The sequence below is a fragment of the Chroicocephalus ridibundus genome, chromosome 1, assembly GCF_963924245.1.
Source record: "Chroicocephalus ridibundus chromosome 1, bChrRid1.1, whole genome shotgun sequence".
Taxonomy (NCBI): Eukaryota; Metazoa; Chordata; class Aves; order Charadriiformes; family Laridae; genus Chroicocephalus; species Chroicocephalus ridibundus.
In genome coordinates, this window is record NC_086284.1 from 170,993,643 (window position 1) to 171,020,554 (window position 26,912).

Below are 26,912 nucleotides of genomic sequence, written 5' to 3' on the forward strand. Positions count from 1 at the left end.
TTAAGAAAAGTTTTCCCCAAAGCTGTGGCATTCTGCCAGACCCATACGAGAGAGGAGAGAGGTGACCCTCGGCAAAAGGCTGCCCTGTGCATAAACAAGCAAGGGGAAGGAATCTGGGGCGTCTCTGCTGCAATTACACAGATACAAGTGGCCCTACCTGCCTGCACATCACTCTCCTGATTCCCATGCAAAAACTATTCCTCGTGCTCTGCAGGATTAGGCTCTTCTGTGTTTCTTGGAACTACGGCAGATAACAGTATACAGAAATGTTATTTTTTAAGTCAACTGACATTCAGCAATAAAACTCAGGATATCGCAGGTTTTAAACTTCGTTTATTTGCAAGCAGCCAAACTGCGTACTCTGGGTTGAATCCTGGGCCAATTTACAGTTACACTCTATGCTGCTCCGTGAACATTACACCCAGTTACACAACTTGGGAATCAATAAATCCATTGCCTTGGAAGAATTTGCCCAAAGGCTCCCGATGAGTCAGTGGCAGTCAGTTTAGGTCTCAGACTTTAGCTTCCATTTTGTAGTTGCTCGGTCCACCAGATCGTATTTACACTACATCACCAAAAATGTTTTTATTTCTGTCCTTCTGAAATTGCTGTTTGTTTGGTTCAGTTGGTTTGTTGTTTTGGTTTGTTTTTTTTTTTACTAGGGGAAAAAAATAAATTAAAAACTTCTTAATAATTACAGTTGTGATTTATTTTTTTTAACTGGGAACCAACAAACTATATTTCTCAGCCAAAGCAAAGATAGAAAGCCTGATCTCTTTGAACAAAATGCACAATAATCCAAAGGCCGACATAGAAAAATCACTGTGCATGTGCCACAGTTTTTACATTCAGATGGAGAAAACGTAATAGTCTACTTTTACTGACTTTAAAAATCCTACGTGCAGTCAGTGAGAGGTGAAAGACTATAGAATAAAACCTTCCTTCAAGGAACAACTTGCCACCAGTCCTTAGTCCTGCAAAAGATCTGCAAAAACTGAGGCTATTTTGCTTGAGTAAACAGAATTTTAATTGAGCATAAATAAGTGAACAGCAGGAATGTGATTTCCATAAGTATGCAGGATTCAAAGGAAAAAAAGATTTAAAAATCTGGGGTCATAAAACCAACTTCAATTTTAAAAGTTCTAAGGTCTAGAATAAGGTAGTGTGTATGTGGCAGGCTTTTTTCACTACAAATGGATTCTTTAAAAGAAATTGCCACTGACAAATCATCATTTATAAGGACTGTTTCCAATAAGGCAGAAGTTATCTAGCATGGCACTGAAGAACACATTTAATTTTAAGTATGCTTATAGTTTTATTAGAGCAAATGGCTTTTTCCATGCTTAAGGCCAAGCATATGCTCAAGCACTCTGCCGAGACAAAAGCTTACAAGTTTGTTGTTTAGAATGCAAAGCTAGGCTTTTTATCCCAAACCACATTTTCTTGCATGTAATCAGCACTGATGATGCCGCCATAGTTTCCAATTCATTCCAGGGTGCACTCAGCATTTATTAGGGCACAGATGGTGCTCTCTTTCTTTGGCTTCTAAAGAACATGCCTAAATATTAAAACAAACTTGGCTATCTGCCTCTTATCGTGTTCTTACACTCCGTATTGCCACAGTAAAAATAACAGTAACCTTTGATCTAATCTGGAAGCCTTTTCTAATTTACACACAAAATTTGGCAATAGGATTATCAAGTACAGTCAGCCCACTCGAAACCAGAGAACCTGATACGCATAAATCCAGCACATTAGTCACAATCGATCAAGAACAGGAACAAGCAATCCACAAAACAATCAAAAAAACCAAAAATCAGAAACAATTTTTCTGCTGACAAAGTACGTGATCCTGACTGTACTCGATGGCTATGTGTGCGTTTCTGGAACCGTAAGGATTATTTCACAGCTTAACCAGCAATTAGCAAAGGAACAGGCTGATTTGTAAGGCAAATAAAGAGCACTGGCATGACAGGATTTGTCATAACAACGAGCAAGGTCTCTTCCATCACACTCAATGCTGCAAGTTTGCGTTGTGCTGAGAACTTGCAGTGTTTTCCCGGATGGGTAGCATGGGACATTTATTTCCCAAATTCTGAAAATTATTCACCCATTTCTGAACAAGCATAATGCAACCTCCACAGAGAGCCAGCAGAAAGACAAGCTGCCACAATATTCCGTTAAAAATGTCCTAAGGTAAGATAATGTCAGATTTGTCCAGCAGATCTTGACAAAATGTTCTTGAACGTGCAGCTAACTGGGATGCAGGTGCACATGGCGGTCAACGGGTCTTAGTCACCCATCTTCACAGGCTTTCAGTCTCAGGCAAAGCACATTGACACTGGAAAAATCACACGTCACGTGCATCAAAATACATACGACCAAACTCTAACAGGGTGGGGGGCTGGGGTTGGAGGGCTTGGAGAAAGGTTAATCAGACTGCTCGGAAATGATGTGCCCAAGTGAGGATTATTTCACTATCTCACTGGTAACATGAGGTTAGCAGCCAGCGCATGCTGCCAAAATCTAGGGCAAGAAACGTGCATTTTAAGCAGTCGTCTTGAGTTCAAAACAGCTCAACAACTGCGTGCACAGATTGGCAAAGAAATCACTTCTGAACAAACACCAAGTCTAGAAAACTAGTTCTAGAAGTACATTTAAATGTCAGAAAGCCAGAGATTTGACTAAATGAGATTATCTAACACCCACTAAATCAGTTAGCTCCTAAATTTGTTTTAAAATTAAGCAATGGCTAGTAATTTTGGAAGTAATGATCCTAGACATTGGTACTCCAGTAAACATAAGAAACTGAATAAATCTAAATTAGCACATGGTACTAAATCAAAATTACATTAAAATCATAATAAAAGTAAGCAAATAAAAATTCTGTCAGTATGTACAATCCAGAAACAGACCACTGTAAAACACACATAAAACAAACAATAATCAGGTATGGATGGCAAAAAGACTGTTCTGTAGCTAGTCAAAACTACTTTTTATACCCTGTTCCCTTTGAGGTAATGGAGTCTGGGTCCTCCTACATCCTAGCCTCTCCCAAAGCAGCCCCTCCTGCCGTCTCCCAGTCTCCTGAAACTCAGCCCTGCTCACTCCCCAAACTTTGCAATACTTCCTGGGGTTTGGCTGGCTTCCCCTTTTGTTGGCATCCTCCTCCATATCTATATGACGCATAACTTGAAATTACTGGTACATTCAATACTTTCAAAATTCCGGCTTGAGAACTAGCTTCGAAATATCAGTAACAACAATGCTGGCCTTACCTGCAGGATCTTGTACTGTCATTTCCTTACGCTTCATCATCAGCTTCTCTTTAACCCATGGGAACTCCTGCAAGGAATCCAGAAACGCATCAAAAGCCTTGGGTCCTCTGGTGGGGAGAATATCAAGGAGCATCATAGTTTTCCTCTGACTGGTGGTTTGGGACTTTATTTCTTGAACGTGACTGTCCGTGAGAATCCCTTCTTGGTAGAGATACTGAATAACAAGTCCATCCACCAGCACCTCTGTGCAGAGCTCCAGGCGCAGGGAGCGTAAAAGCTGCTTGTCTCTGGCATCCATCTGACAACCTAGAGCGTGAGAAAAGGAGTAGGGAAATGCGTGAAGGTTAAAATACTTCAACCTTTAACATCCAGAAGTGATGTCTGATACCCGGCAATCTTTAGAAAGAATGACAAACTCAGAATCACCAACCTTGGAAAACTATTAATGATCCCCACCATCTTCTTTCCGCTCAGATTTCACTGTCTCATGAGCTAAAATGCAACCATATCTGGGAAATATTAGACAGGAAGAGAACCTTTGGCATTGTGAAGACCAGTCCTTCGCTGGGATAAAAACCACGCCAAATAATCCCGCTCACTAACTGGTCAAGGCCCATGCTAAAGGCAGCTGGAGCATTTGCCAGCCCTTAAGAGACTCTAGCCCCCCAAAGTCAGAGAAATGTCACACCTGACCTCTGTTACCGATGCCTGTGACACTACTGCTGTTGCAGCACTTTTGCTGCAGCAGTGCAAAAGCAGCAGCCAGACTGGCAGAGGCAGCACAGACAGGCGGCAGCAGGGACAGAGTCAGCAGGTAGCTTTGGCCTACGTGATGCATTTTAATTTTGCAAGGGGTGGAAATGTACCTCAGGCACCAGGTCGTTCTTCCCCCTGACTCATCCTGGAAGGCTGCTCTGGAATTCCACTGATTTGATGATGAGAAACTTTCTTCGAATTTCCATCTCAAATTTATCCACCTTCTATTTATAGGCATTTGTTCTGCCAAAACTGTTCTTTAGCTTAAGTAGCTCTTCTCCCTCCCTGGTATTTACCCTTCTAATGTGTTCACAGGAAGCAATCGGATGCCCTCTGCCAGCTTTCATTTCACTTGACTAATACTCTGACTAGACAAAAGCTGGAAATGATGCATTTTATAGCCACTCTACAGAAGAGGAATCAAGGTCCAGAGAGACCAAACAACTCATCCAAGATCATACTGGGAGTCTGAGCCAGATCTATGAACTGAATCAAGATGTCTAGTCTAGACCTTAACGACAAACATATCCCTGGGCCTATTAATGGAACTTGAAAAGGAAAATGACAGAGTCATACAATTAAATCTCATGCCTAAATAATGAAGTCAAAAAACTGCAGCAGGTGTTGAGTGTAATTACCAAAAGAGTTTACGATAATTAAACTAGAAGCTGCCGTTTGAACGGCTAGACCTTGCAGAAACTGCACTTGATTCAGCTTGAGGATACAAGGAGAGGCAGAGGTTTTCAAAGCTTTTCTAAGAAACCTGCTCAAGTCTTTATATCATCAGAGCTGCCTACTGACTCCCAAGGCCCTATCAAAGGTTGGGTGGTTGGCCTGGTTGTTAAAATCCAGGGCAGGCAACCAACAGAACATATAGGCACATAAATGGCATCTTGGACAGAATGCAAGAGCATAGGACCACAAGAGAGAGACTGGAAAACCCTATCTGTGACCCTCTCTGATAAAGCCACTTTCCAAAAATGCTTCCCCCAAGTGCTGAAAGCATTGCTGGATGGCACCTTCCCAGGAGGACTCCATTCCATCTTCCCTGGGCTACCCAGTATGTTTCTTCTATACTGAAGTGAATTTTGAGGTGCCTACCTTCTGCCTAGCGGTCATTCGGGGATCAAACCGCTATCCTGGCACATGTCCTTAAAAAATGTGTTTGCTAAGCATAGCTCAAACATCAAACTCCACCACAGAGTGAGATGATAGTGCAAGAAAGGGGCTGGGAAAAGAGCAGGCAAGGAGAACTGGATTTCCCCATTTGATGTTAGGATGCTCATCTTGGACAGGTGAAGCTGCAGATTCTGGTCCCTAGCACGCACTACCTTTACACTACTGGGAGCAATCACCGGGCTAAAGCAAAACCAGATAAAATTCAGGCAGCAGATTCCTGCCATTTCTCCCATCCAGGATTCCCTGACTGCCCCCGAGCTTATGAAATGCTCAGAGTCCAAGACAGGCATCCAGTGGCGGCTCTGAGGGCCTTATCTCAACCCAGACGGAAAAACCCAGGCAGTTCCAGACGAGGAACATTGACTTCTCCAGCCACTGTACAGCACTTGATGAGCTCCCCTTCTTCATGACCAAAGCAGTCAACGCTTTTCAAAAATAAGGCCTTTTCAAACCATCTCAGTTTGCACCTTTGTGCACTGAAAAAATGCCTATCAAGCCACGAATCTGAAGGGGGAATTTCTGCTGAAAAAGGCCTTTGGCTCACTGACTGCAGAGTGAGCACAACTGAGGCTTTAAAGCCCTTAACACCAAGGCTGGTGGCCCAGTAAACTTCCAGGATGGGGTGTACTGATTTTTAAGGTCTTTTTAAAGATTAAGTATTTCCTTGTGTGTGTTTACTGTGAGAAGGAAATGTCCAAGTCAGTAGCTAAGCAGCCCAGATATGTAAATGTATCAGGATTTTGGTGTGTAACAATGTAGGGACGGAGCTTAGTGCAATGTAGAATTAAATTAAAATTAATAATTTTAATCACAGTCTATATCTGGAGATCCAAAGTAAGCTCTAAAATAAATTTTCCTCTAGTAATGCTGGTGCTAGAGGGAATGTAAAAAGATGAGATGTCCGTTTACCCAAAAGATTACATGGCTCAGACCTTCCCCAGATGCTTCTAAAAATGCATCTTTTCTGTAATAGAGCCAAATTTTACGAAATCTACCCCCACGTCCTGCTGAATGAGCATAGTCCTTGACTTATCACCACACCAAAATGGGCGCATTTGCATTTTTCTGGATCCAACGCAGAATCTGTCCGTGAACGGGGATAAAACTTCTGAAAGCCTCGACCCTAAAAAGACCCCTTCTGATCCTAAAAAGAGTACTCAGTTCTTGCCTGGAAACACCTTGGCACTTTCCCAAGCACCACCTGCACCGGCTGCCCGTGGCTCCCGGTACGTTCCCACGTGCTAAGGGTAAGGTCCACCCTGCCTAATTAATCCATGAGTGATTTCTGCTACTGGCTACACGCCTACGGGTTAAAAATCGCACCCCCACCCCAAAAAAAAAAAAAAAAAAAAAAAAAAAAAAGTTTAGCTTTCAACTCCTCCCCCGTAACACAGGTCGGGAAGCCGCCGCTCCTGCCGCCGCCAGGGTCCGGCTGCCCGACCTGCCGCCACCCGGGCCCCCAGCCTCCCGCCGCGGCCCCGGCCCCACGGCCGGACCCCGGCCTCCCTCCTCTCCGCCTCCCTTCGCTCCCTCTCGCCGCGGCTGCCGCAGCGGAGGCGGGCGCTGCCGCCGTCCCGCGGCCCCCGCCGCCCCGGCCCGGCCCGCCCCGCGGAAGCCCGTCCCCTGCCCCAGCGTCCGCAGCGCCGCCGGGGGCCGCCGCCGAACGGCCCCGCTGGGGCTGACGCCGTTACTCCCGCCTCCCCCTCAGGGCGGCGGGAGCCGGGCCGAGCCGGGAGCGGGGCGAGAGAGCGGCGGGGGCGGCGAGCGCCGTGAGGAGAGAGCCCCCTCCGCCCTCGCCCCGTACTTACACCAGGGAAGTGGGGAACTACACGGGGCGCCCCGGCGCCCGCCGAGCCTGCGCGGGGACCACCATCTTTGTTGAAGGCAAGAGGGCTTCGCCGGAAGCCGCCGCTGCCGCCGCCCTGCCGCGGGCAGGCTGAGGGAAGGCCGCCGCTGCCGGCTCCGCTGAGGGCGGGAGTGTGGGGGCCGCCATGTCAGCTGTGGGCAGCGGTGGGCTGGGCGGCCCCCGCCGGTCGGGAGGCACTGCCGCGTCCCGGCCGCCTCCCCGCCGGGAAGGTGGGCCTCGGGGCGGGGGAGGCGTGCGGCGGGGAGGGGGTCTGCTGCCGGGTTTGAGGGACGGGGGAGTGGGGGGGTGGCAGCGGGGAGCCGGCCCACGTCCACTTCGCGAGTGGGCAAGGGGGAGCAGCCCCCGGCCCCACGCCGGCTCGGGAACGGGCCCCGCCGGTTGCCGGTGCCGAGGGGGGGCCGGGGATACTGGGGTGAGTGGTGGCGTGGGGGGACCCCGCGAAGGAGGCTCCGCGCCGGGAGTTTGGAGGGAGCTGCTGCGCTCTCAGCCGCTGGGTGGTTTTTTTAGAACGTGGAGGAGTTGTATCTAAAATTAAATGAGAAACTACAAAACTCGCAGTTTTCGGGGCATTAGAAACAGCTGATCTCATTGCTGTCTAGGGATACTGGTTCCTATTTGCAGGCATACGCGAAGCCAAGCTTCGTGCGGGTGCTGGTATCAAACATACAGCGATGTTGTGTGGAACACTATATGTATTTAGCTTGATTACTTTCATCCGAACAGCCTAAAAATGAAGAAGCTTTCACAGATGAAAACCGCTGAGTAAGATCCAGCCGGTGTCTACCACATTTCAAGTGCTGTGGATGTTCTCATAGTGTTCTTCATCCATTACTGAATACAAAAACATCTCTTTCACATAATTTTATGTGAATATTTGAAACCCAAGTACAGTAGAAGAGGGGAAAACTGTGATTCATAGGGCTATAAAAACGAGGCGGTGTCATTTCCTATCGCATCTCATTGAAGAACTTTTTCCCATATTTACGTAGGAGTCAGGTGTCACACGGGCTTCAGCAGTGTCAGCCCTTTTCTTTCATGCCGGGACCGCAATAGCGATGAAAGAAAAGAAAAGGGGGAAAAAAAAAAAAAAAAAAAAAGAAGATCCTGCAGAGCTGGAACGCGCTACCTTGAAGCTGCCGGCAACCGCGGCGAGCTGACTGTGGTCTGCTGGGCTTGCGAATGCCTACCCTCTGGAAAAGCAGGGAAGGTAGTTGCTGCAGCTGCTGCTAGAAATGCTGCCACTGTGTGAATCCCGTTTGTACATTCAGTGTAGACTAATCATACAGATTTAAGGGTATTTGTGGGATTTAAGGGTATTTGGAAATTAGTTATGGAAACCTTTACATGCCTTTCCATGATGTTGTACCCAGGAAATATTTGCCATGGAAAAATATAGCTGAAAGTATTATTGGTAGAGCTCGTGTGCTGCGTATGCTCAAGATGATATTTATTTACAAAGTTTTGCATACAGATACACACCTTAGGCATGCTCAGAAAGCTTAGATCCTTTTCCTTCGATTTTCCTGTGGCTGACAACAAAGTTGAGAATTTATGTGGACGCAGAATGTAAATCATAGTCTTAAAGGCAAAGTTTGTACGCTGGATTTGAGAAATGCTTAAAAAATTATATACGTTTATTATGTGTCCAGCTTCTGCAGAGATGCCAGTTATTTGGCAATTTTTAAGCAATATTTTTGGTTTAATTGACATAGGGCTTTTATCTAGGATCATTTCCAGACAATAAATTTGATACAAGGGCGTTAAATTGCTTTTAAATAATTGATAAATAATACCTTGTTCCAATACACCTGTTAAACCAAGGTAAATGGTTTTTTGTCTCAGGCACATGTGTTAGTCTTCTAGAAACACAGATATCAAAAATTTAAATACTCCTATGGGTTGTTTCAGAGTGATGCATTAACGTATTTACTATGACGTGACAACACTGGAAACCACACAAGTCGTTATCGGTAACTCTAAGACAAGAAGTATGCTGCTGTTGTAGCCAAAGGACAGCAGAGGTGGTTTTACATTTTCATGTCATGGATAGTTTGTAATACCGGTTGTGAGAAAAATACATTTGTAAACAACACAAACGGGCACCAGGGAGCAGAGAACAGCACAAACCATCTATATGATCATTGCTCAGCACAGCGCTCTACAGCTGCTGAAAGTTTCCTTTCTTAGCTTCTTGTATTTCTGATTGCCAGCTTTTTTTTTTTTTTTTTTTCAGTCACGATCTAAGGAACTGTATTATATCTGGAACTGGAGTGACCAAACTTGGAGACTTAAAATATCACATCATTGTGATCCTGACAGCTGCATTTAATTGCAGATAATGTGCACATTAAAATAGAAAATGAAGACAAGCAGTTACATCACTTGCATTACTGTATCTTTTTGCCAGATGAGGCAATTAGGATTATTTATTTTATACTGTCCAAGAATATCTTAGAAAGTTAGTAAAACATATGGATAGGCACAGAGCAACTCCGGTTCCCGCTCAAGTAAATGGTAGCAGTCGTACAGCCAGCATTTAGTCACGTCTTTGCCTACAGCCTAAACAGGGATGCAAGGAAGGAAACCAGTGAAAGGAAACAGATAAGCCTGGGAAGGAAGAGGATGACAGCAGATGTCCAAGTCTAATTAAAGGAAAAATCTGGCGTTTCCTTTTCCTTCCACGAGTTTATACCTAGTGCTGTGAATTCACTAGCGGATACTGTAAATGCGCTACTGGTGTTCCATCTTTAGCAATGCCCCCCAGGCTCACTGATTATACTCTGCAGCTACAGAGTAAGGATGCGGCACAGGTAATACTTGAAGTTCAAGGAGAGAAGCCCTTGAACTTTTCATTTCAGTTCTGTTTGGGTTCAGCCGTGACAAGTTCTTCCAGTTCAGTTCCGGTCCAAGTTCAACAAAACTTCAGAAGGACAGTTCAGCTATATTCCTGTTTTAGGGAAAAAAAATAACAAATATATATATATGTATATATTTGAGCCAGTTTGGGTTCAGCTCAGCTCCCCACTAACTCTGCTCAAATCTCAAAGCCATGTAAATTAAAAAAGTATTTCCTAAACTTTGTGGATCAACAAACCACAGTCAATCCTGCACATCAGTATCATTAGACTTTTAGACTTAAAACCTTGTTCTTTCTGGTTCTGTGGACTGGGGAATCGCCGGTGGTTGTCAGGCCATGCTTTTGAGGACTGCTGAATTTGGGGTAGCGAGTCTGAATCTGTAGGAACCAAGTGAAAGCAGCATCTCTTCGGACAATGCTCTTCTATTTAATGTGGGTTATTCCAGGTCAGAGTACCAGAATTTTAAATATACCATACAGTTTTTTTAAAGCTTACTTAAAAGTCCCAAATCTTTTTAGAAACTGTACAAGTATAATGAGATTCGAAAAAAAAAAAAAAAGCTTTTGAGAGGATCCTTTATGCTAATTAAAGTCAAGCTGTATCCTAGCATGTTCGTATTTTCTTTGTTTTCTACAGACTAATTTGTTTCTGCTGATAACGAGAGCCAAAATGTGTTTTTAAAACTGGTGCAAGCAGATGTAATCTATTAGGACTACGCTGTTTTCAATTGTCTGTAGGACAGCATTCCAACTTTAAGGACAAAAGAAAAGAAATATGAGCCTCTAGATTTGTTTATTAAAAACACATCTAATTGGTTAAACCTCTCACAAAACCTCTGAAATGAAAATGGAAAAAAAAAGAAACATGTATTATATGGTTGCCTGTCATTTTTAGAAAGAAGAACACAGAAAACATTTCTGAATGTGATGTATCTCAAAAACACTGCTAAAACACGAGTCGGGGTGGACCAAACTCAGTGGCCTGAAGACCACATTGAGGGTCTTGCAAGCCATTGCCATCCCGGCAAGAATCCCTTCCTTTCCTCCCTCTCCTCTTCCTCCTCACCCTGGTCCCCGTTGCGCTCCCCTTTGCAAGGGTGGCCCTCCCTAGTGCACGAGCCACCGAAAACCAGGCTGATGCCAAGGAAGGGAAGGTTTTTGGTATGGGAAGAGTGTCCAACTTGTAGACGGAGCTTAGGTGCGCTGTGCCGGGTGCCGGCAGGGCCTGAGGGCACTGGGCTGTGGGTTGGGAGGGGGTGTCACTCTTCAGGTGGCATTTGCTACTCCAAAAGTGATTCCGCATCGCTCCTGGGAAAAGGTGACGGGCAGGACTGAAGGGGATCAGCCCCTGAGCTGCAGCTTACATTATTCTGACACTTCGTTAGTTTCCATCCATTTAAATAATACAGGCTTTAAATTAAACACAGTTCAAAGAGAGCAATGGCTACAAAATGAAGGTGACACATCATGAACTTCCTTAAAAGTAGTATTTTATTAAAAGGCATGTCCAGCATGTAGGTAAAGTTTCAAAACACAGAAAGTTTCAAAACATTTTAAGCCATGGGGTTTGAAGTGACCATGTAGTGTCTATATATTTACATTTGTTTCAATACTAAAAATGTTTATTAGCCGTACTGCAATGACTTAATTCTTAATGCTGTTTATTTTGATACAAATAATCTCTAGGCAAAAGTTGAATGCAGAATAGTTATACGAAAAGAAGCAGGCATCCAGTGTGAAACTTTTGTATTCATTTCAGAAAAAAATATAATAAATCTCTGCAATGAATTGTAATAAAAAACCCGCAACTAATATTTGCAAAATGTGACTCAGTATTTCTCAGAATTTTTAGTCCATTTTCTTTAAATATATGAATAATGTAGTTCTCTGGTTTTGAAGTTTAATTTAAAGATGCTTTGAGGAGAGAGATGAAATAGTGCAAGCCTCTAAATATTTATTCCAGACTTACGAAACTGGTTTTTAAATGTAAAACAACCATTTTAATAATGAGAACAAACAACGAAAATTCAGAAATGAGCCTGAAAATCAAACATTGACAAATAAGTAAAAGGAATTTAAGATTCAAGTCTGAAACCTTTTCCCAAACCCAGCTTCTTTTATTTGCAAATTACAGCATATGAAGTGGTGGTCTAGCATTTTAGATAAAAGACTGGAAGGTTGGTTTTACTTAGGAGGAGAATAACTACTGCTTTTTGTCATCTTCTGTTTCTTTCCCAGCCTTTGAAGTGGACAAACTCATAAACAGTACTTACATTTTTAAAGGGTCTTACTTTAAGATTAAACTTTTCAGGAGCTAGTAAGGAATCATGGAAAGATTTTACAGATAGCCTAGCAAGAGATTTGCCACTGCTTATACTTCTTCCATAACGTCCCATTTTCAAACAAAAAATACCCTTGGATTAAAAATTCACTTACGCAATTTTGTTCCCTTTCAAAAAGCAATCTGTCTGCAGGCGTGGTTACGGTGGGCGAGTTAAGCAGCCTGCAGTAGGTACTGCATCCTCCGTCAGGGGAGTTAAACAGATGAATTTCCAGAAAAGAGTTCTCTTGCAGGCAGTTTCCCTCGCAGACAACACGCCCCTGAAGCGCTTCAGCTCACCAAGGAGCTGCGATGCCACTTCCACTGCAATCGAGTGAGACAAGAAACTCACTTTCCTAACTTATTTTCTTCCCGCTTCCGAGCAATGCAGCCATTCAAAGACATAACCATCACTGCAGCTGAAGTTCCTATCAATGTTAATAGAAATATACGCGACTTTTCACCCCACACTGATAAATTACAAAATGTTAAGCCTACTTTGCAGGCAGGTAAATTGTAGCTAACGTAGGCTCAGTCTTATTTAATATTGCTCTTCCTAAAAGAAAGCGAAACAGCTGAAAATGCCATAAGCAGTTAACAGTTGATCCACAACTTATTCCACCCTCCAGACTGCATCAAGGAGCAGCGCGCTAGGTAAAAAAAAGCAAATGCATGATATGCGTAAACTAGGTGTCCAGAGCAACCCCTCAGATGCGGGGATTCCCCCTGGGACAAACTGAGTGTGGGTTCAGAGATTAAGCTGAACAGATCCTATTTCAGGGCTGCAACCTAAAGAGATACAATGAAATTGTAACAAAGCATTTTGAAAAGTGATTTTACAGCCTTCAGATATCAGCCTTGCAACTGTTTCTTATATAATTCTTGTTATCATGCCTGATCCAAATAACCTCAATAAAGGCAAAAGAAGAATTTGCGCTGGGCTTTGAACCTTTTCCCATGTTTACCGTAACCTCCGCATTTACTATTTTTTAACCAACAGTGCACAAATTGCAATCCTCAGCTATGAAACATCAATTATGGAACAATTTGACTGCAAACAAAAGGGTTTACTTATATAAACCCTGCCTGACAGCGAAAGAAAACTTATGGCAGGCACATTGAATTTGGGGTTTTTTTTTTAATGTATTTTGTTCTTTGCAGCACTCGGCACTAAACTTTTCTTGGGTATTATCTGTCTGAACTTCTTCCTAATAAATGTCAGCTTGTTTCTTATGCTAACATAAATAGCTTTTGCTCCTGCATTTTTTTACTCCTAATATCATAGAAAGTAATTATATTATTTTGGTGTTTCAGTTCCTGGAGAGTTAATGGCTCCAACTCTGAATGAAAAAAAAAACAAAACAAAACACAAAAACAAAAAACCACAAACCAAAACACAGGTGCAATCTTTTTTTTTTTTTTAAATAGGATTTAAGTAGAATAAAATCACAATTTATCAGGGAGATTAAACACCATAATTATGGTGATATGTTTTTACATTTCCCTAGACTTTCTCATAGGCACTGGCTACTTCAAAGCCCTGTAGATAACCCAATTAATAAACACAGTTAATCCCTCCTGCCCTTGGCAACCCTGTGACCAGGACAGACTGATTTTGATATAAGCTTCATTTTTTCCCTGAAGTTCAGTTATCTAGCCAGACTTTGTTTCTATGTGGTTTCAACTCGTGTTGATCCTAGTTACTCCCCCGGAGCTTTCAGCACAGCACTAGTCCCGATGGTTAGTTATTTGATACACCGTGTGAGAAGCGCCACCTCTCACAGGAGCTGCTGCCTTTTCCACGTTCTTTCCTTTCGGTCCCTTCTCAGCCACCCAATAATGACCAGCGATGTCCGGCACCGATGCCTTTCACAGCCCTGGGCACCGACGACTCTGTCTCCCAGTTTCATGGACGGATCTTCAGCCCCTTGTAGAAATTACCCCATTTCGGTAACACCGTGGCGAAGCGCCATGTTGTTGTAAAGCGAGCTCAGACCTTGGTGATCTGAAGTTACGTGTCAGTGGAATGTTGTTTCCAGGCATTTTCAGTCATGCTAAGGGCTTAGCAAAATACGGAGAGCTGCTGAAGTCAACACTAATAAAGAAGCGGTTTTCAGGAGCTCGGCTGAGATACCAGAGTAACTTGTCATCCCCATTTCCTTTGTGTATACAGCGCTAACTAGCTCAGACCTTTCAAGTAATTTCTGGTTATTCTATTTGGAAATTTTATGGCTTATGTACTAAACGTTTCCCTTATTTCTATAGGTTTTTTTAAATAAAATTTCTCCTTTCAACAGAAAAGCTTCTTGTAATTATTGAGAATCAGTAATACAACCGTTAGAATCCCTCAAGCCATTACTTCCTCTAGCAGTCAATATGATACTTAGATTTATTTTAGTGACAGCAAAGTTAGCAGAAGTTTTACTTTACTTTATCTTAAATAACTGTTAGACACGATACCCACGTCTAAAGGCATCTTTTCCCATTTCCATCATCCGTTTTGGCTTTAAAAGAACAAAGCCCTGACACCTCTCAACTTACTTTCTGCTAGATCCTAAGCTTATAGACAAAGGAAAAATCCATAGGAATTTTATCAGAGATACCGGGAAAAGCTCTTGAATAGCACATATAAGTAAATAAAGCTTTTCTATGATCTTTAACAAGGTAATTCACACACAGAAACACTTTGCTAAGGCATGAGAGGTGGCTAAAATACAGGAATTCATCCAACTGTAGAACCCTGTCCTTCCTATCATATGTAGATTCTGTTTTCTTAAGGTAATGAGACTTAGTAAGAGTCTCAGATTCTAAAGCTCCACAGTCTTTAGTAGGCAGTAAATTCTGGATTGTTTTAAGGTGTAAAAACTCCTCTCCCCCCATATTCTAGTGAACAATTTTTCCTTCTTGCTAATAATTGTATATTGTTTATCTAGAATGTGGTTACATAAAACCTAATTAGGACAATACTGAAGAGATCAGATTAAAATAAAATTAATTACAATGCAATGGGCGCAGCTGCTTGGTTACATTCCCACTCTACCCACCCGGCTTGTACTTGAACCATTTTCTGTCTCTGCTGATAGCACTAACAGCAGGGAAATACCCATACAGCTAAATTGGAGCCACAGTTCACACTTCTGCTAGGTTTAGTGCTAAACCAAATACAGTAACCAATTCCATTTCCATCATTCATCTTGCAATTATATTTTTTATTATTTTATTCAAGCATCACTTTTAGGATTGTGGGATTCTCGGCTTCCTTTAATTAAAATGAAGAGGTTTTCAGCAACTAACATTATAAACGGGAAAATCTCAAACCTCAAGCCTCAAAAATGAAAAACCAAACCAAAACATGGGATGAAACAAAAAGTCTTAGGATTAAAATCCTTATCACGATTTTCAGTTGACTCATGGGCATCGAGCCTGTGAAACTGGCTTCACTGCACACTCTACTAGCAACTCAAGATGACATATATCAGTTAGAAGTCATTTTTGGAATCTGAAGAGCCAGCAATTTAAAAGATAGTGCTGTGAACAAGCCACAGCAACTTCCATAAAGTAAAAAGAAAAAAGCACTGGAAGTTTGAAAAAAATGTTTGGAAAACATGATCGTGCCTGAAAATTCATGGGGTCTACATGAAAGATTTTTGCATCACCGTAACCTAATAAAGTGCTATCCTTGGATTTTTTGTACCAGAAGAAGTTATTCCTCTGTGCTGTGTTAGAATGAAGCCGAGCTTGCAGCAAGCCATAGTGTGGTTTAGTTTTACTTGTGCAGTGCATCAGCCCCAGGGCTGGCATCCTAATGAGGACAAGAACTACGCTTTCATACAAAGAGGACTAGTTCCCCCTCCAGTCTGTTCAAAAAATTGTTCCCTGCTACGCGCACACCATAGATCCAGACCCTACTTATTCCTCGCAGTAACCAGTACAAGTGATAGGAGGTGTAAGTCGGTATGCTCAACGTTCGGTGACTTGATTCCACATCACAGTAACTACTCTTGATTATTTACAAGAATCGCCACCTTTCAGTTTACTAGCGCTCCCTGCCTTCAGCCTGCCGTTGCCTTTGTGCTTTGGAGAACCGCTAACAAAAAGCCCAGCGACCTGCCCTGCATCTGCCCCGTGTCATTCCTCAGAGCTCGGCTCTGCTGTGGGGTACACCCGGGGCCTGTGTCTGCTTACAGCAGGCTGCCAGCAACGAGCCATACATCATTTCTTATATGTACAACACGACTGTCTCAGTGCACCCCAAAGCTTTTGTCTTCTCAGTCTGCTTGTTCCAGCATTGGTGTCCGGGATTTTAAATCCCCAGGCCAGGGGCTAGCCTGGAGGGAAATTATTTCAAAGGACCCAAGTATAAGTGTTCGCCACTGAGACCCCAAGCATATCACAGCTAGGTATTGCCTTGGCTAAAAATGCCCAGTAGTAGAAGGCTGACGTAGCAGCGGTTAGCGTGTTTCCTTACTGTAACAGGAGTTGTTCCATATAACAGCTATCTCGGCTCAAGGTAGAGCTAGACAAGAACTGTAAGAAAACAGATTCATCTGCATGAAAAGGGTTCCCAGGAATACATCTCTCTCATGGGCACTGCTCGCAGGAAAAGCTCCTCAGCTTCAGGGTGGCAGTCCCTAGCAAGACAGATGACAAGCAGAGAATAACCATGTGATTATGACACACACCTGGAATACAAGAGCTCTTCTGGGCTGTGTTACGTGAAAAACTTCCAACAATCTACATTTTGGCAGGGCATGGGGAAAAAAATTGACATAACAAAAGCTTTTGTTTTGTTTTTTTTCGGGAGAAAACTCACCCCATTTCTATACTAAAGCTTCCATTACAAACGGGGAGAGAGAATTGAAGTCGTGGAGGAGAAGGGAGAAAAGGCAGGTGGCTTTTCCACAGGGAGAACAACAACGTATCAAACATTTGCCATACTGAGGGACCATCCCCTCTGCCTTGGGTTCTTGGCGTCTTCCTGGTCTCAATGGACCCGCTACTCATTTCTGCCAGCGTGTTAATGACAAAACTGTGTGCATGACACTGGGAGTTTAGATGCAACAAAATAAGCTGGTCAGTGCCCCAGAGTTTATGAGAAGGGACAGAGCATCTTGACTCTACTACAGAGCAGTTAAATCACAAGGAAAACAAGATTATTATATGTTGTTTCTATTTCAGCCTGGGCAGGGCTAGATTACAGCAAGTCTTGACAACCCTCCTTGTTCAAACACAGGTCTATTTGCTTTAATTAAAACATAGGCTAGGGAAAGAGTTAAAACTATGAAATTGTTGGCTGAGGATGAATCTATGTCCTTGTTTCTCTCTTTACTGCTCTCCTATTACTCTCATCCTGGATAATTGTTCTATTAAATACTTTACATTTAGACTGAGGAGCGGGTACTGAGGGTCTTAGTCCCTTCTTCCCATTTGGGAGACTGCTGTGACACAAAAAGGGATGTCCTACGCTAATACCTAACTACAGGAATTCAGCAGGCACCCTCTAAGCCGCTAATCTGAACATAATCCGGCTATACCTTGGAGCAGCACCACAAAGGCAAAGCAGGGGTATTCATCCTCACCAATACATATGCATTTATTTGAGTATTAGCTGGGAAATTATATAGGTTCATAAAATCACTGTTTCCTGAATAGCAGCAAATCCACACATACAAAGATCGGGAGACTGTTGTGCAATTTGATTTACTTTATTGAGTAATAGTCTGATAGCTACAATGGTGAATTAGAAGAAAAGGGAAAAAAAAAAAGAAGAAAAAAGAAAAAAAGAGAAAAACCAAAACCAATCCCCTCCAAAATCAACCCCAAATCCGTATTTCCCCACATTTTGGGAAACAAGCTGAAGAAAACATTCTACACTGTAGAAGACAGCTGTAACTGCTGATATCCATGTTTTGGATTGGAACTCAGCAACTGCAAGTCTGCAGCATACAGTCCTAAAGCCTCAACCAAAAGAGGCTTAATAGTAATAACATGGATATATCACCACTGGGAAGATGTTAACATGTTAACAAACATTCTGGGATACCAATCTGGTATAATCAGCAACATACTGGGTTCCTATGAAAGATGCGGCATTTCTCCTTAAGGTCAGCTTTTAGAGAACTTTGAAAAACAATGTTTTAAACTGATTACTTACAGTACTCCTTTGCTTGCAGAAAAGCACAAGAATTATAGTTCAATAAAAACTGAATAGATGATCACTTTTTTGACTGGATTTGATTAGTTGCATAACTTTGGCAGATTATCACAGTGTGATCCAGTTAAACTTTCAGGATTATACGAACACCAGCACCAAATTAATCTTGGAATCAGACAACTGAGATACTTATGGACTCTCATACATCTGACCACTTCTGTAGTCTCTTCCAGTCTCACTGCTTCAGTTAGCATTTGATAGTGCAGTATTTTATGCCATTGACAAAGCAACACAATCTGGACAGATTCCTGGCTTCTCTCTCCTCGCAAGAATAGCGTGCCACCTTGTCGAACTCCCGAGGATGCAATCTGGGATCATTCCACATAAAGTCACCCTTTGTGGCATCTGAAATAAAAACCTTTCCCCCAGAACTGCCACTGTTTTGATAGGGAATTCCATGCCGAGTTGTACAACTGGTTACTCAGTTCTTTGGCTGATTTTAAGAATTGCATTTAAAAGTTACTCTACATTAGAGGCATTTAGAAGAGATATTTATACCTGGTATTGGTACTCTTTCAAGTACTCTTTTAGTCTTGTTGGTAAAGGCAGCTCCCAGATCTGATTTGTACATTTGTTTATAGTTATTCTGCAGCGGTGTTGCAGAGATGGAGCAGACATATAGAGAGGTTTGTTCAAGTAAAGATGAACAGTTCCGTTTGAAGGCGTTTCGGTTCTGTCCTTGCACATAAGAACATAGTACTCAATCAAATGCACAACACTGTTGAACTGTTTAAGTCTAGACCTGACACAAGTGATAGAGTCCAGTCTAAACTTGCCATCTTGGTATTCTATACGTAAATTGGTCGGTCCTGCTGATGTTTTTACCGAAATAGTCAGTAGATACTCTGAATGTGAACTATCCCTAACCAAGAAGGTCCCTTCGGGGGCATCCTGTAATCTCTCCTTGGCTTCAGCAACAGTCATGTTGCCCCAGTACCACCCTGTTAAAAGAGGAGACAAAGAAGGGTTTTGTTTATTCCTGTTTGCTTAAAAAGCTGTTCTTTGGCTGATACGCTTGTAATAACCCGTTTCCTTTATTGTTTGAAAGCTACAGTCCTGCAGGCATAGTAAGTTTTTATTTGCTATTTAAATTAATTTGCTTTACAATGCGTCTCGTTTTGACGGAGCCTTTCAGGTCACTGTTTATTTTCATATCTGCCCATACACACGCACAAACTTTCCTGCAGCTTCCTGCGAGGCTAATGCCGAAGCCGCCGACCCCACGGACCGCCCGTGAGGTAACGGGGACGCGCCCCGCGGCTCCGCGCTGCGCACACGCCGGGGCGAGCGCTGCGCCCGCATGGCACACGCCGGCAGCCCGCAAAAACCCCGCTTTTGGTAACTCTAGGTAGGCTGTTGTTGAAATGAGCTTCGTTTAACAATCGTAAGCAGAGAAGGGTAAGAAAACAACTTCGGCGGTGTGGATGCGGTCCTAGAGGGAAGACGATGAAGAAAAAAGCCCTTCCCTCCGCCCGCGGACAAGCCCCGCGTCCTGCGGGGCCGGGCGAGCCGCCGCCACGCCGGCGAGAGAAGCGCAGGTACGCAGGGCCGAGGGGATGCGGCGGCGGCGCCGCCCGCTCCCCGTGCCGCGGCCGCTCCAGCCGGCAGCAGCGCCCGGTCCTTGCCCGGCCGGCGATCCAGGGCTGCCGCCGGGGCGCGGCGCTGCCGCTGCGGGCGCTGCTTTCGCTTCGGCCGCCACAGCCCGCGGAAGGTCGGAGCCGCCCCTGCCCCTCGCCGCCGCGGGGCCGCGACCCCGCAGCGCCCGGCGGCGACGGCCAGCGTCACCCCGCCGCCTACTCCCCCCTCCCGGCCCGGCGGGGCTGCCCGCCGCCCCGCTCCGCCTCCCCCGGGACCGCGGCGCGGCGGCAAGCCGGACACTTCGGCGAGCGCCGCCGCTCTGGGCGCTCCCCCCTTCCCCACCGGCCGCCCGGGCTTACCTGCCCGCCGCAGCTCCTCCATAGCCGTGGCCAGCTGCGCCGCCTCACGGGACTCCTCGGCAACGGGCGCCGCCGCCGCGGGCTGCCCCCAGCGCGCCCGGGAGCCCTCGGCGCTCTCCAGGGACCCGGTGGAGCGCAGGGTCATGGGGGGCGGCGGCGGCGGGCGCGGCCCCGCTCGCACGCAGGTCGGGGGCTGCCCGTGGGGAGAGGGCTCCGCTTGGCCGCCGCGGACCTCAGCGCCGCGCCGGGTGCATGGCCCCGGTCCCCGGCCCGGGCGCCGCCTGCGAGCGGAGAGAGAGCGTGGTTAGCAGCGAGCCCCGCGAGAGGAGCTCCCGACGCAGCCCGTGCGTTTCTGGCGCTCCCGCTTCGGAACTTCCCAGCATCCAGAGGAGGGACCCGAGGCAAGAGATCACCTCCCGGCGGAGCGGGGGAGGGACATCTCCTCCCCACCCCCCGCCGCCCAGCCTGCCCCCGGCTCCCCTCCGCCGGGGACGAGGCGGAGGCAGCGGCCCGCGAAGGTGGGCTCGCTTTAACGCAAGGGCAAACCCGCTGATGCGCCGCTCCCTCGGACGCGGTAGGCGAGCCCGGCCGGCAGCGCTGGGGAAGGGGCGTCTGGGGAGGGACGAGGTCGCGGGGCAGAACCGAGCAAGTAAAGGTGCGAGTGGGGAGGGGTAACCGAGGAGCAGGGCAGGTCCCAGCGCCGGAGCGCAGGAACGGCACGGCACCGGGACGCCTTTCAGTAAGGTCATACGCTAAGTCGTACCTCTAGGAACGGGACCCCGGCGTCGGCCGCGCTCCCGGGGTGGGAGCGAGCCTCTCCCGGGCAGCGGCGGGCCCGGGGGCTGCAGGGCGGGTGCGCGGACAACGCCGGCTACCGGGGCTCGGTGGCCGGTTGGGCAAGGGAAGGGGTAGCGCAGCGGAGGCCGCGATATATTTAGCGCAGGGCAGGAAACGTGCTTTTCCCGTTCCATTAAATGCTGATACTATAAAAAAAAATTACCTTTCCGCTCGGCTGGATAGGGACGGGAGGGACAAAAACAGCCTCTCGTTCTCCCACCGTCACACCGTCACGCGAAGCCGGGCAGCGCCAGCGAGGGGGAGCCGAGCAGGCTTGGCCGGGGCCGGGGAAGGGGCTCACGGGGAAGACCGGGACCCCCGCCGGTGCTTGCGAAGCGGGCAGAGTTTCTACCCCCAGCTAAGCAGCAGCCGCAGGTGAGGGGTTATGCCGAGGTGGCTCCTCCCGTCACAAGTTCCGCGGCGGCGCTCAGAAAACTTTTCCAAATTAAACTTTATTGGCAGCCGATAGGTTGCTCTGCCGGGTTTCTATCGCAACATATGCGAGCACACACACGGCAACCCCCCGACAAAGCCCATCCCAGTCCCCATCTCCCCCGCGCTGGACCTGCCGCCGCCGTCTCGGGGACCGGGCGCAGGTGCGTCTGTCACCGGAGCGGCGGCGGGCGCGGGGCCGCCGGTCGCAAGAGCCCCGGCGCAGGTGGAAGCAGCCTTGCCGGGGATGCCCGGGCGCGACCCGTTGTGAAAGGAGCTTGGCGGGGACAGAGGGTTTGCGAGGCGGTGGCAGCTAGCTGAGGCGGGGCGTCCCCCAGAAGGGACGACGAGCGCCGGAGCAGCTTGCCTCCGGCGTCGGGGGAACCACCATCCCGCCTGCCGGCAGCTCCGTCCCGGAGGCAGGGCGGCGGGCTCCCCACTCTCGAGGAGCGGCGGGGCACCGGGCGCAGGGGGACGGCGACGACGGGACTCACCCGGGCTCGGCGGTACGGCGTTTGGGGCCGCCGCTGACGCCGCCTGGAGGTGTGGGGGGAGTCAGGTTGTTCTCGCTCCCGGCGGCGTTAAGGGGTTGGGGGGGCGAAGCGGGGCGGGCGGGGAAGAAGCGTTGGGGCTGCGCTCGGGTAGACAGACAGGCTGCCGCTGCCCGAGGAGGATGGTGCTCCTGGGGAAACAACACCCTCCTCTCCCCCACTCCTCCTCTCCCCGGCGCGGGCGGTCTGTTCGCCTTTGATTGCGAGGCGAGGGCATCCTCCCCCCGCCGCTTCCCCCCCCCCCCCCCGCCCCCCCCTTCCCCTCCGCCTTTCCCGGGATGGCTACATACAAAGGCTGCTTTCCAGGAACTTTCCAGGAACCGCATCATGTGACAGGACCCGCTCCGGCGCCTCCACCGCGATCGCGGCCAGCCCGCCGGCCGACGCACCGAGCCACCGCCCCTGTCACGCCGGGGCAGCGCTCGCCTAACCCTCCCCCCAACCCCGGAGCTTCCCCCCACCCCCTCCTTCCCTGCCGCCGCCGCGCCCCCCCCCCCCTTCACCTCCGCCCGCGGAGCCGCGGCAGCGAACAGGTCAGTGGCCGGGACCGCTGAGGTACCGGCGCGCGGGCGGCCGTTGGAGCCCGCCGGCGGGGCCGTGCCTCGCGGGGTGGCGCGCGCCACCCCGCGAGGCACGGCCCCGCCGGCGGGCTCCAACGGCCGCCCGCGCGCGGGCCGCGCGGCACCTCCTGAGGTAACCGGGCGAGCGCGGGAACGCCATTCCCCCCCTCTGCGCCTCGGTCTATGGCGGGGTGAGGGCGAGAGGTTGCCGGCCGACGCTGTGTAGCCGCGGACTGAGGTCGAGGGGCTGGACGGCCTGCCCCGGTAGCGGCGGGCACCTGAGCACGGTGGTGGTGGTGGGGCCCGCCCTCAGGGCCGAGGAGCCCGTCAAGGGCCGGTGCCAGGAGCTGCGTGCCAGGGACTTGCGGCGGCCGAAGCTCCTGGGACACCCCACCCTGGTCTCCACCCCCCTTCACCCTCCGGCGCTAAATACCTCGTTGCTACAAACAGCCATTACCCGCCGATGCGCGCGCCGCTCCTTCCCCCCCCCACTTCCCCTCCGCGATTTTTTTTTTTAATTATTTTTATTTCTTTTTTTTTTTTTTTTTTAATAAACCCGAAGCTGTGTTTCGGCGCAGAGATGATTGATTGCACCGCGGGTGCTGCTCGGTAAACCAGCCGCCTTCCGCCGCTGCCCGGGCGGCCTCGAGGAGCCGACTTTAGGAAGAGGGGGAGAAAAAAAAAAAAAAAAAAAGGGAAAAAAAAAAGAGGGGAAACAAAGCAAGAGTAGCCGCATTAGTCTCACCCCTGCCCCTGGCAGCAGGTCAAGGCTCCCTGCAAATTGCACGGGGGCGTTTGGGAGGGAGTATTTTTCGGGTTTGACGAGAGAAGGATTAAGGAGTAGCTTTTTAAAGTCCTCGGGAAACAAAAAAGAATATAAAATGATACAAAAGAATCTCTGTAAAAATCCGGGGGGGTGGAGGGGAGCCTTTGTTATCATAGAGATAAATGAATATGTATTAGGCTGGACGGTCTGGCTGAGGAGCGGGGCAGCACCGGCACGCCGGCTCCCCTGCACCGCAGGGAGAGCTCCCAGAGGTACATCCCTGTCTGGGGTCGTAGTCCCCAGTAACTCCTGGAAATCAACGTTTCTTTCCCCCTCCCAAAAAAAAAAAAAAAAAAAAAAAAAAAAGGACCGTGGAGGACAGTTCCTGAAGGCTTTTGTAATAGATATTATCTAGAATTTTCAAACATAAAGTAAAGAACATTTAGAGTTAATAGTTCTAAAAAATAAGTGCTGTATTTAGTAATTAAGCAGATTCACCTGAGGGGAAAAAAATAATCTACTTTGTTCAAAGTGAATTGGTCAGTATGGTTTCATCTGTTTGTAATGCCTGGGTGCTTTTGAATTTAATTTATTTGGTTTATGAAAAAAGGTGGTTTTAATCACTGACAGTATGGCAGATTTAAAATGAGGTTTGAGAAACAAACGTGGGCTTTCTTACTTAAGCATTCTCAGAAATGGTTTAAAACAATTTAGGTCTTGAAGGTCTTTCTTGTTCCTGTTTTCATCCGTGCAGTTTGGATAGCCTCAGATTCAGCCTCCAGTGACTTTTGTGGAATCCCCACAAACTTTTAATGGGATAGATGTGAAGATGGGAGAGAATAAGTCTGTGTCCTTTGAAATGTAGTTGACAGTTCTGCTACCTATGACATGAGAGATTGCATAAAATCTGATTTACTTTTTCAGAATTGCACTGGCTTCACTATGCTCAGAAGAGCAAAAAAAAAAGGAATACAGAGCTACTTTTATTACTAAAATAATTCCCTATATGTGTACACAGACAGAGCTTTTGCTCAAAAATATGTTATTTTGATAAATAGTGTTCAGATTAGGGCTGTCCCTTCAAAGTTCACTAATTCATCTTGGAGAAATGGAATGCATCTTGTCTAGATACAGAGCTGCTCTTTTACAGCTTTGCTGTAGTTCCTCTTCCCCTGTGTTATTTATTAATGGCATTTTTATGTGGATAGTATCTCAAGACTTCCTTTGCTTCTGCTGTTTATTCGTCACTTGAAGTCATAATAATTTGTTTCTAAAACCACAGCTGGCTGCTATAAAGGCAGAGAGAGGAAGACCATGATTTATGTGGTGAATGAGAAACAAGAACAGAAGAATGTAATAAATATTTGTTACTTAAAACTTCAGGTATTGTTATGAAAAAGGCAGAATAAAAATTAAATAGGCAGTATATCAGCAGGATCTTTCCTAAACAGAGTTCTGTCAATTTATTTTCATGAGAAGTTAATGTCTTTTAAAAATAGTACTAAAGATCTGATAAATTTACAAGAGTAATGAAATTCAAACTTAAAAACTGCGAATCGATTTGCAGTTTTTAAATGACACTTTTGGCACCTCATAAGAGTACTTTGGTTCACAGTTACCTTTATTCTGTGGTATGAGACTTCCCTAAGTACTATAGGCTCGGTGGAATAAGTATTTCACTATTTCTTTCAACAATGTTAGTTAGTTGGTTTTCTCCTCTGTCTGTGTGAGTCTCTCGCACAGTCACAGGGGAGAAAAAAAATAATTTTTAAGTGTAAGAAAAGGTGATTAAATTAAATTACTTTTGGGATTATGGGCCACATGTGGTGAATTAAACTACTTTAAGCTACTTTTTAGCTTCTTTGGCATTAGGATGTTTAATACATACTTGGTCTGCCTTAAGTGTTTTACTGTATAAAAAATTAGAATGGAGTAGGAGAAAGATGTGAAATGGAGAAAGAGAAAATAAGCATCACGGAGATGTCAGACTGTGAAAACTTAGCTCTCCATCATGTAAAGAAAACAAGGTTTTTTCATTTGCCATATAACAAACAGTAATTCTTCTAAACAGAGTCACTGATATGAAGAGAAAATTAGTATATACAAATCAGGATGTAAAATTTCTAAGTACAGTTCAAGACAAGTTCTTTATTTATTTTTAGTCTGTATGTTTCGGGGTAGCAATTCTAGGACAAATAATGCCTGTATGTATACAGTTATGAATTTTTCTGAGCCAGTTTTAGAGGCGTATCATCCAACTGGAGATGAAAGGCACAAACTTAAGGAATCTCTGATTTCTTTTCCAGATACTTTCTACTGTGCCTGAATGTTTTGGTTTGGGCAGTATATCATCTATATATTAGATATTTTTAATCGAGATTTATACTAGTAGTGAAAACATGAACATTAAGAGTTCTTGAAAATGACAAGCAGAATTTATTATGTTTCTGACTTGTTTTCAAACGTGTGTGCTCAAAAAGAGAAGGGGAGGGACAAGTGGATTTATTTTTTATTTTTCTTTTAGGCAAAAATCCCTTTCACGACCAAGGAAGGAGGCAGCAACATTTTTACAATTGCCTGAAGTGCCTGTTGCTAGAAATGCTTTTCACTTTGTTCCTGAAAAGTATGCCAAATTTACTGGAGAGCTAGCACGCTGATTTATTTATATAATATGCCGTGAGTGGAGGAGGGGGTAATGCATTTTTGCCTCAGCTGCTTTTGCTAAATTTGCTTTGATTTGCTGAAAAGGTTTACTGATTTATTTATCTAGATTTATCTAGCTACCTGAAGGAAAACAAGGGGCCTTTCCTTGCTCTCTGCATCCTCACTGATGCAGAGAGCAAGGAAATGCAAGATGCAGCACAGAGTATCCATTATCCATACCATTTGGTCAGATAAAATCTGCTTTAGTTAAAAGACCAGCTATTGCTTATCACATATGTCTATTTATTGACCATATTTTGACAACTGTTTACCTGAACTGATCTAAATAACAATGTATTACTGCCACGGTTCCTCCCTCTCCTGTGATTACAGTGGCCAGGCAGCATGTCTGGTTGTTGAGCAAAGAAATATGAATATTGAGTTTTTATCTCAAGCAAATTAGAACAAGTTAATTGTAGCTCTGCACCACAAACAAGGTCCACAGTGCGAGCCCTTAGAGAATTTTTCACTCAGCAGTCAGGAGGAAGGTTTGCTTATTTCACAGAGTTCCTAAAACATAATACAGCAGAGAGAAGACAAGTATTTTCGTAAATGGGATCACTTGGCTCTTTCCAGCTCCCCAAAGAACAGAATGTTTTGATTAAATAAATTATGATGTATACCAAACAATTTTACTCTTAACCAGCTGCCACCT

At 46.1% G+C, this 26,912-nt stretch overlaps 2 protein-coding genes and 1 long non-coding RNA gene across 22 annotated transcripts in view; 1 reads left to right on the forward strand and 2 right to left on the reverse strand.

Moving 5' to 3' along the window:
- Positions 1-7,164, reverse strand: part of CRADD (CASP2 and RIPK1 domain containing adaptor with death domain) — an 85,607-nt gene extending 78,443 nt beyond the window's left edge. Inside the window, exons 1-2 of the mRNA XM_063322798.1 lie at positions 7,022-7,164; positions 3,279-3,584 (exon numbers count right to left, since the gene is read on the reverse strand). Coding sequence (XP_063178868.1) covers positions 3,279-3,576 — 298 coding nt within the window. The 5' untranslated portion in view covers positions 3,577-3,584; positions 7,022-7,164. The remainder of the gene's footprint in view (positions 1-3,278; positions 3,585-7,021) is intronic.
- LOC134510030 (uncharacterized) overlaps positions 1-26,912 on the forward strand; it is a 44,607-nt gene that overhangs the window by 2,004 nt on the left and 15,691 nt on the right. For 6 of the 20 annotated variants that reach the window (XR_010069481.1, XR_010069464.1, XR_010069472.1 and 3 more), the window contains exon 1: positions 20,682-20,982. The exons of 2 other annotated variants lie outside the window; for them this stretch is intronic. This is a non-coding gene — a long non-coding RNA (uncharacterized LOC134510030). Of the gene's footprint in view, positions 1-19,436; positions 20,010-20,569; positions 20,983-21,009; positions 21,148-22,623; positions 22,762-22,853; positions 22,922-26,912 lie in introns of those variants that run through there. 12 more of the 20 variants (XR_010069473.1, XR_010069462.1, XR_010069470.1 and 9 more) reach the window with 9 other exon arrangements.
- Positions 17,971-20,561, reverse strand: SOCS2 (suppressor of cytokine signaling 2). The gene is made up of 2 exons (XM_063322799.1): positions 20,409-20,561; positions 17,971-19,412 (listed from the first exon to the last, which is right to left on the reverse strand). Exons 1-2 carry the CDS (start codon positions 20,551-20,553, stop codon positions 18,964-18,966), a joined length of 594 nt encoding a protein of 197 aa, XP_063178869.1. The 5' UTR covers positions 20,554-20,561; the 3' UTR covers positions 17,971-18,963.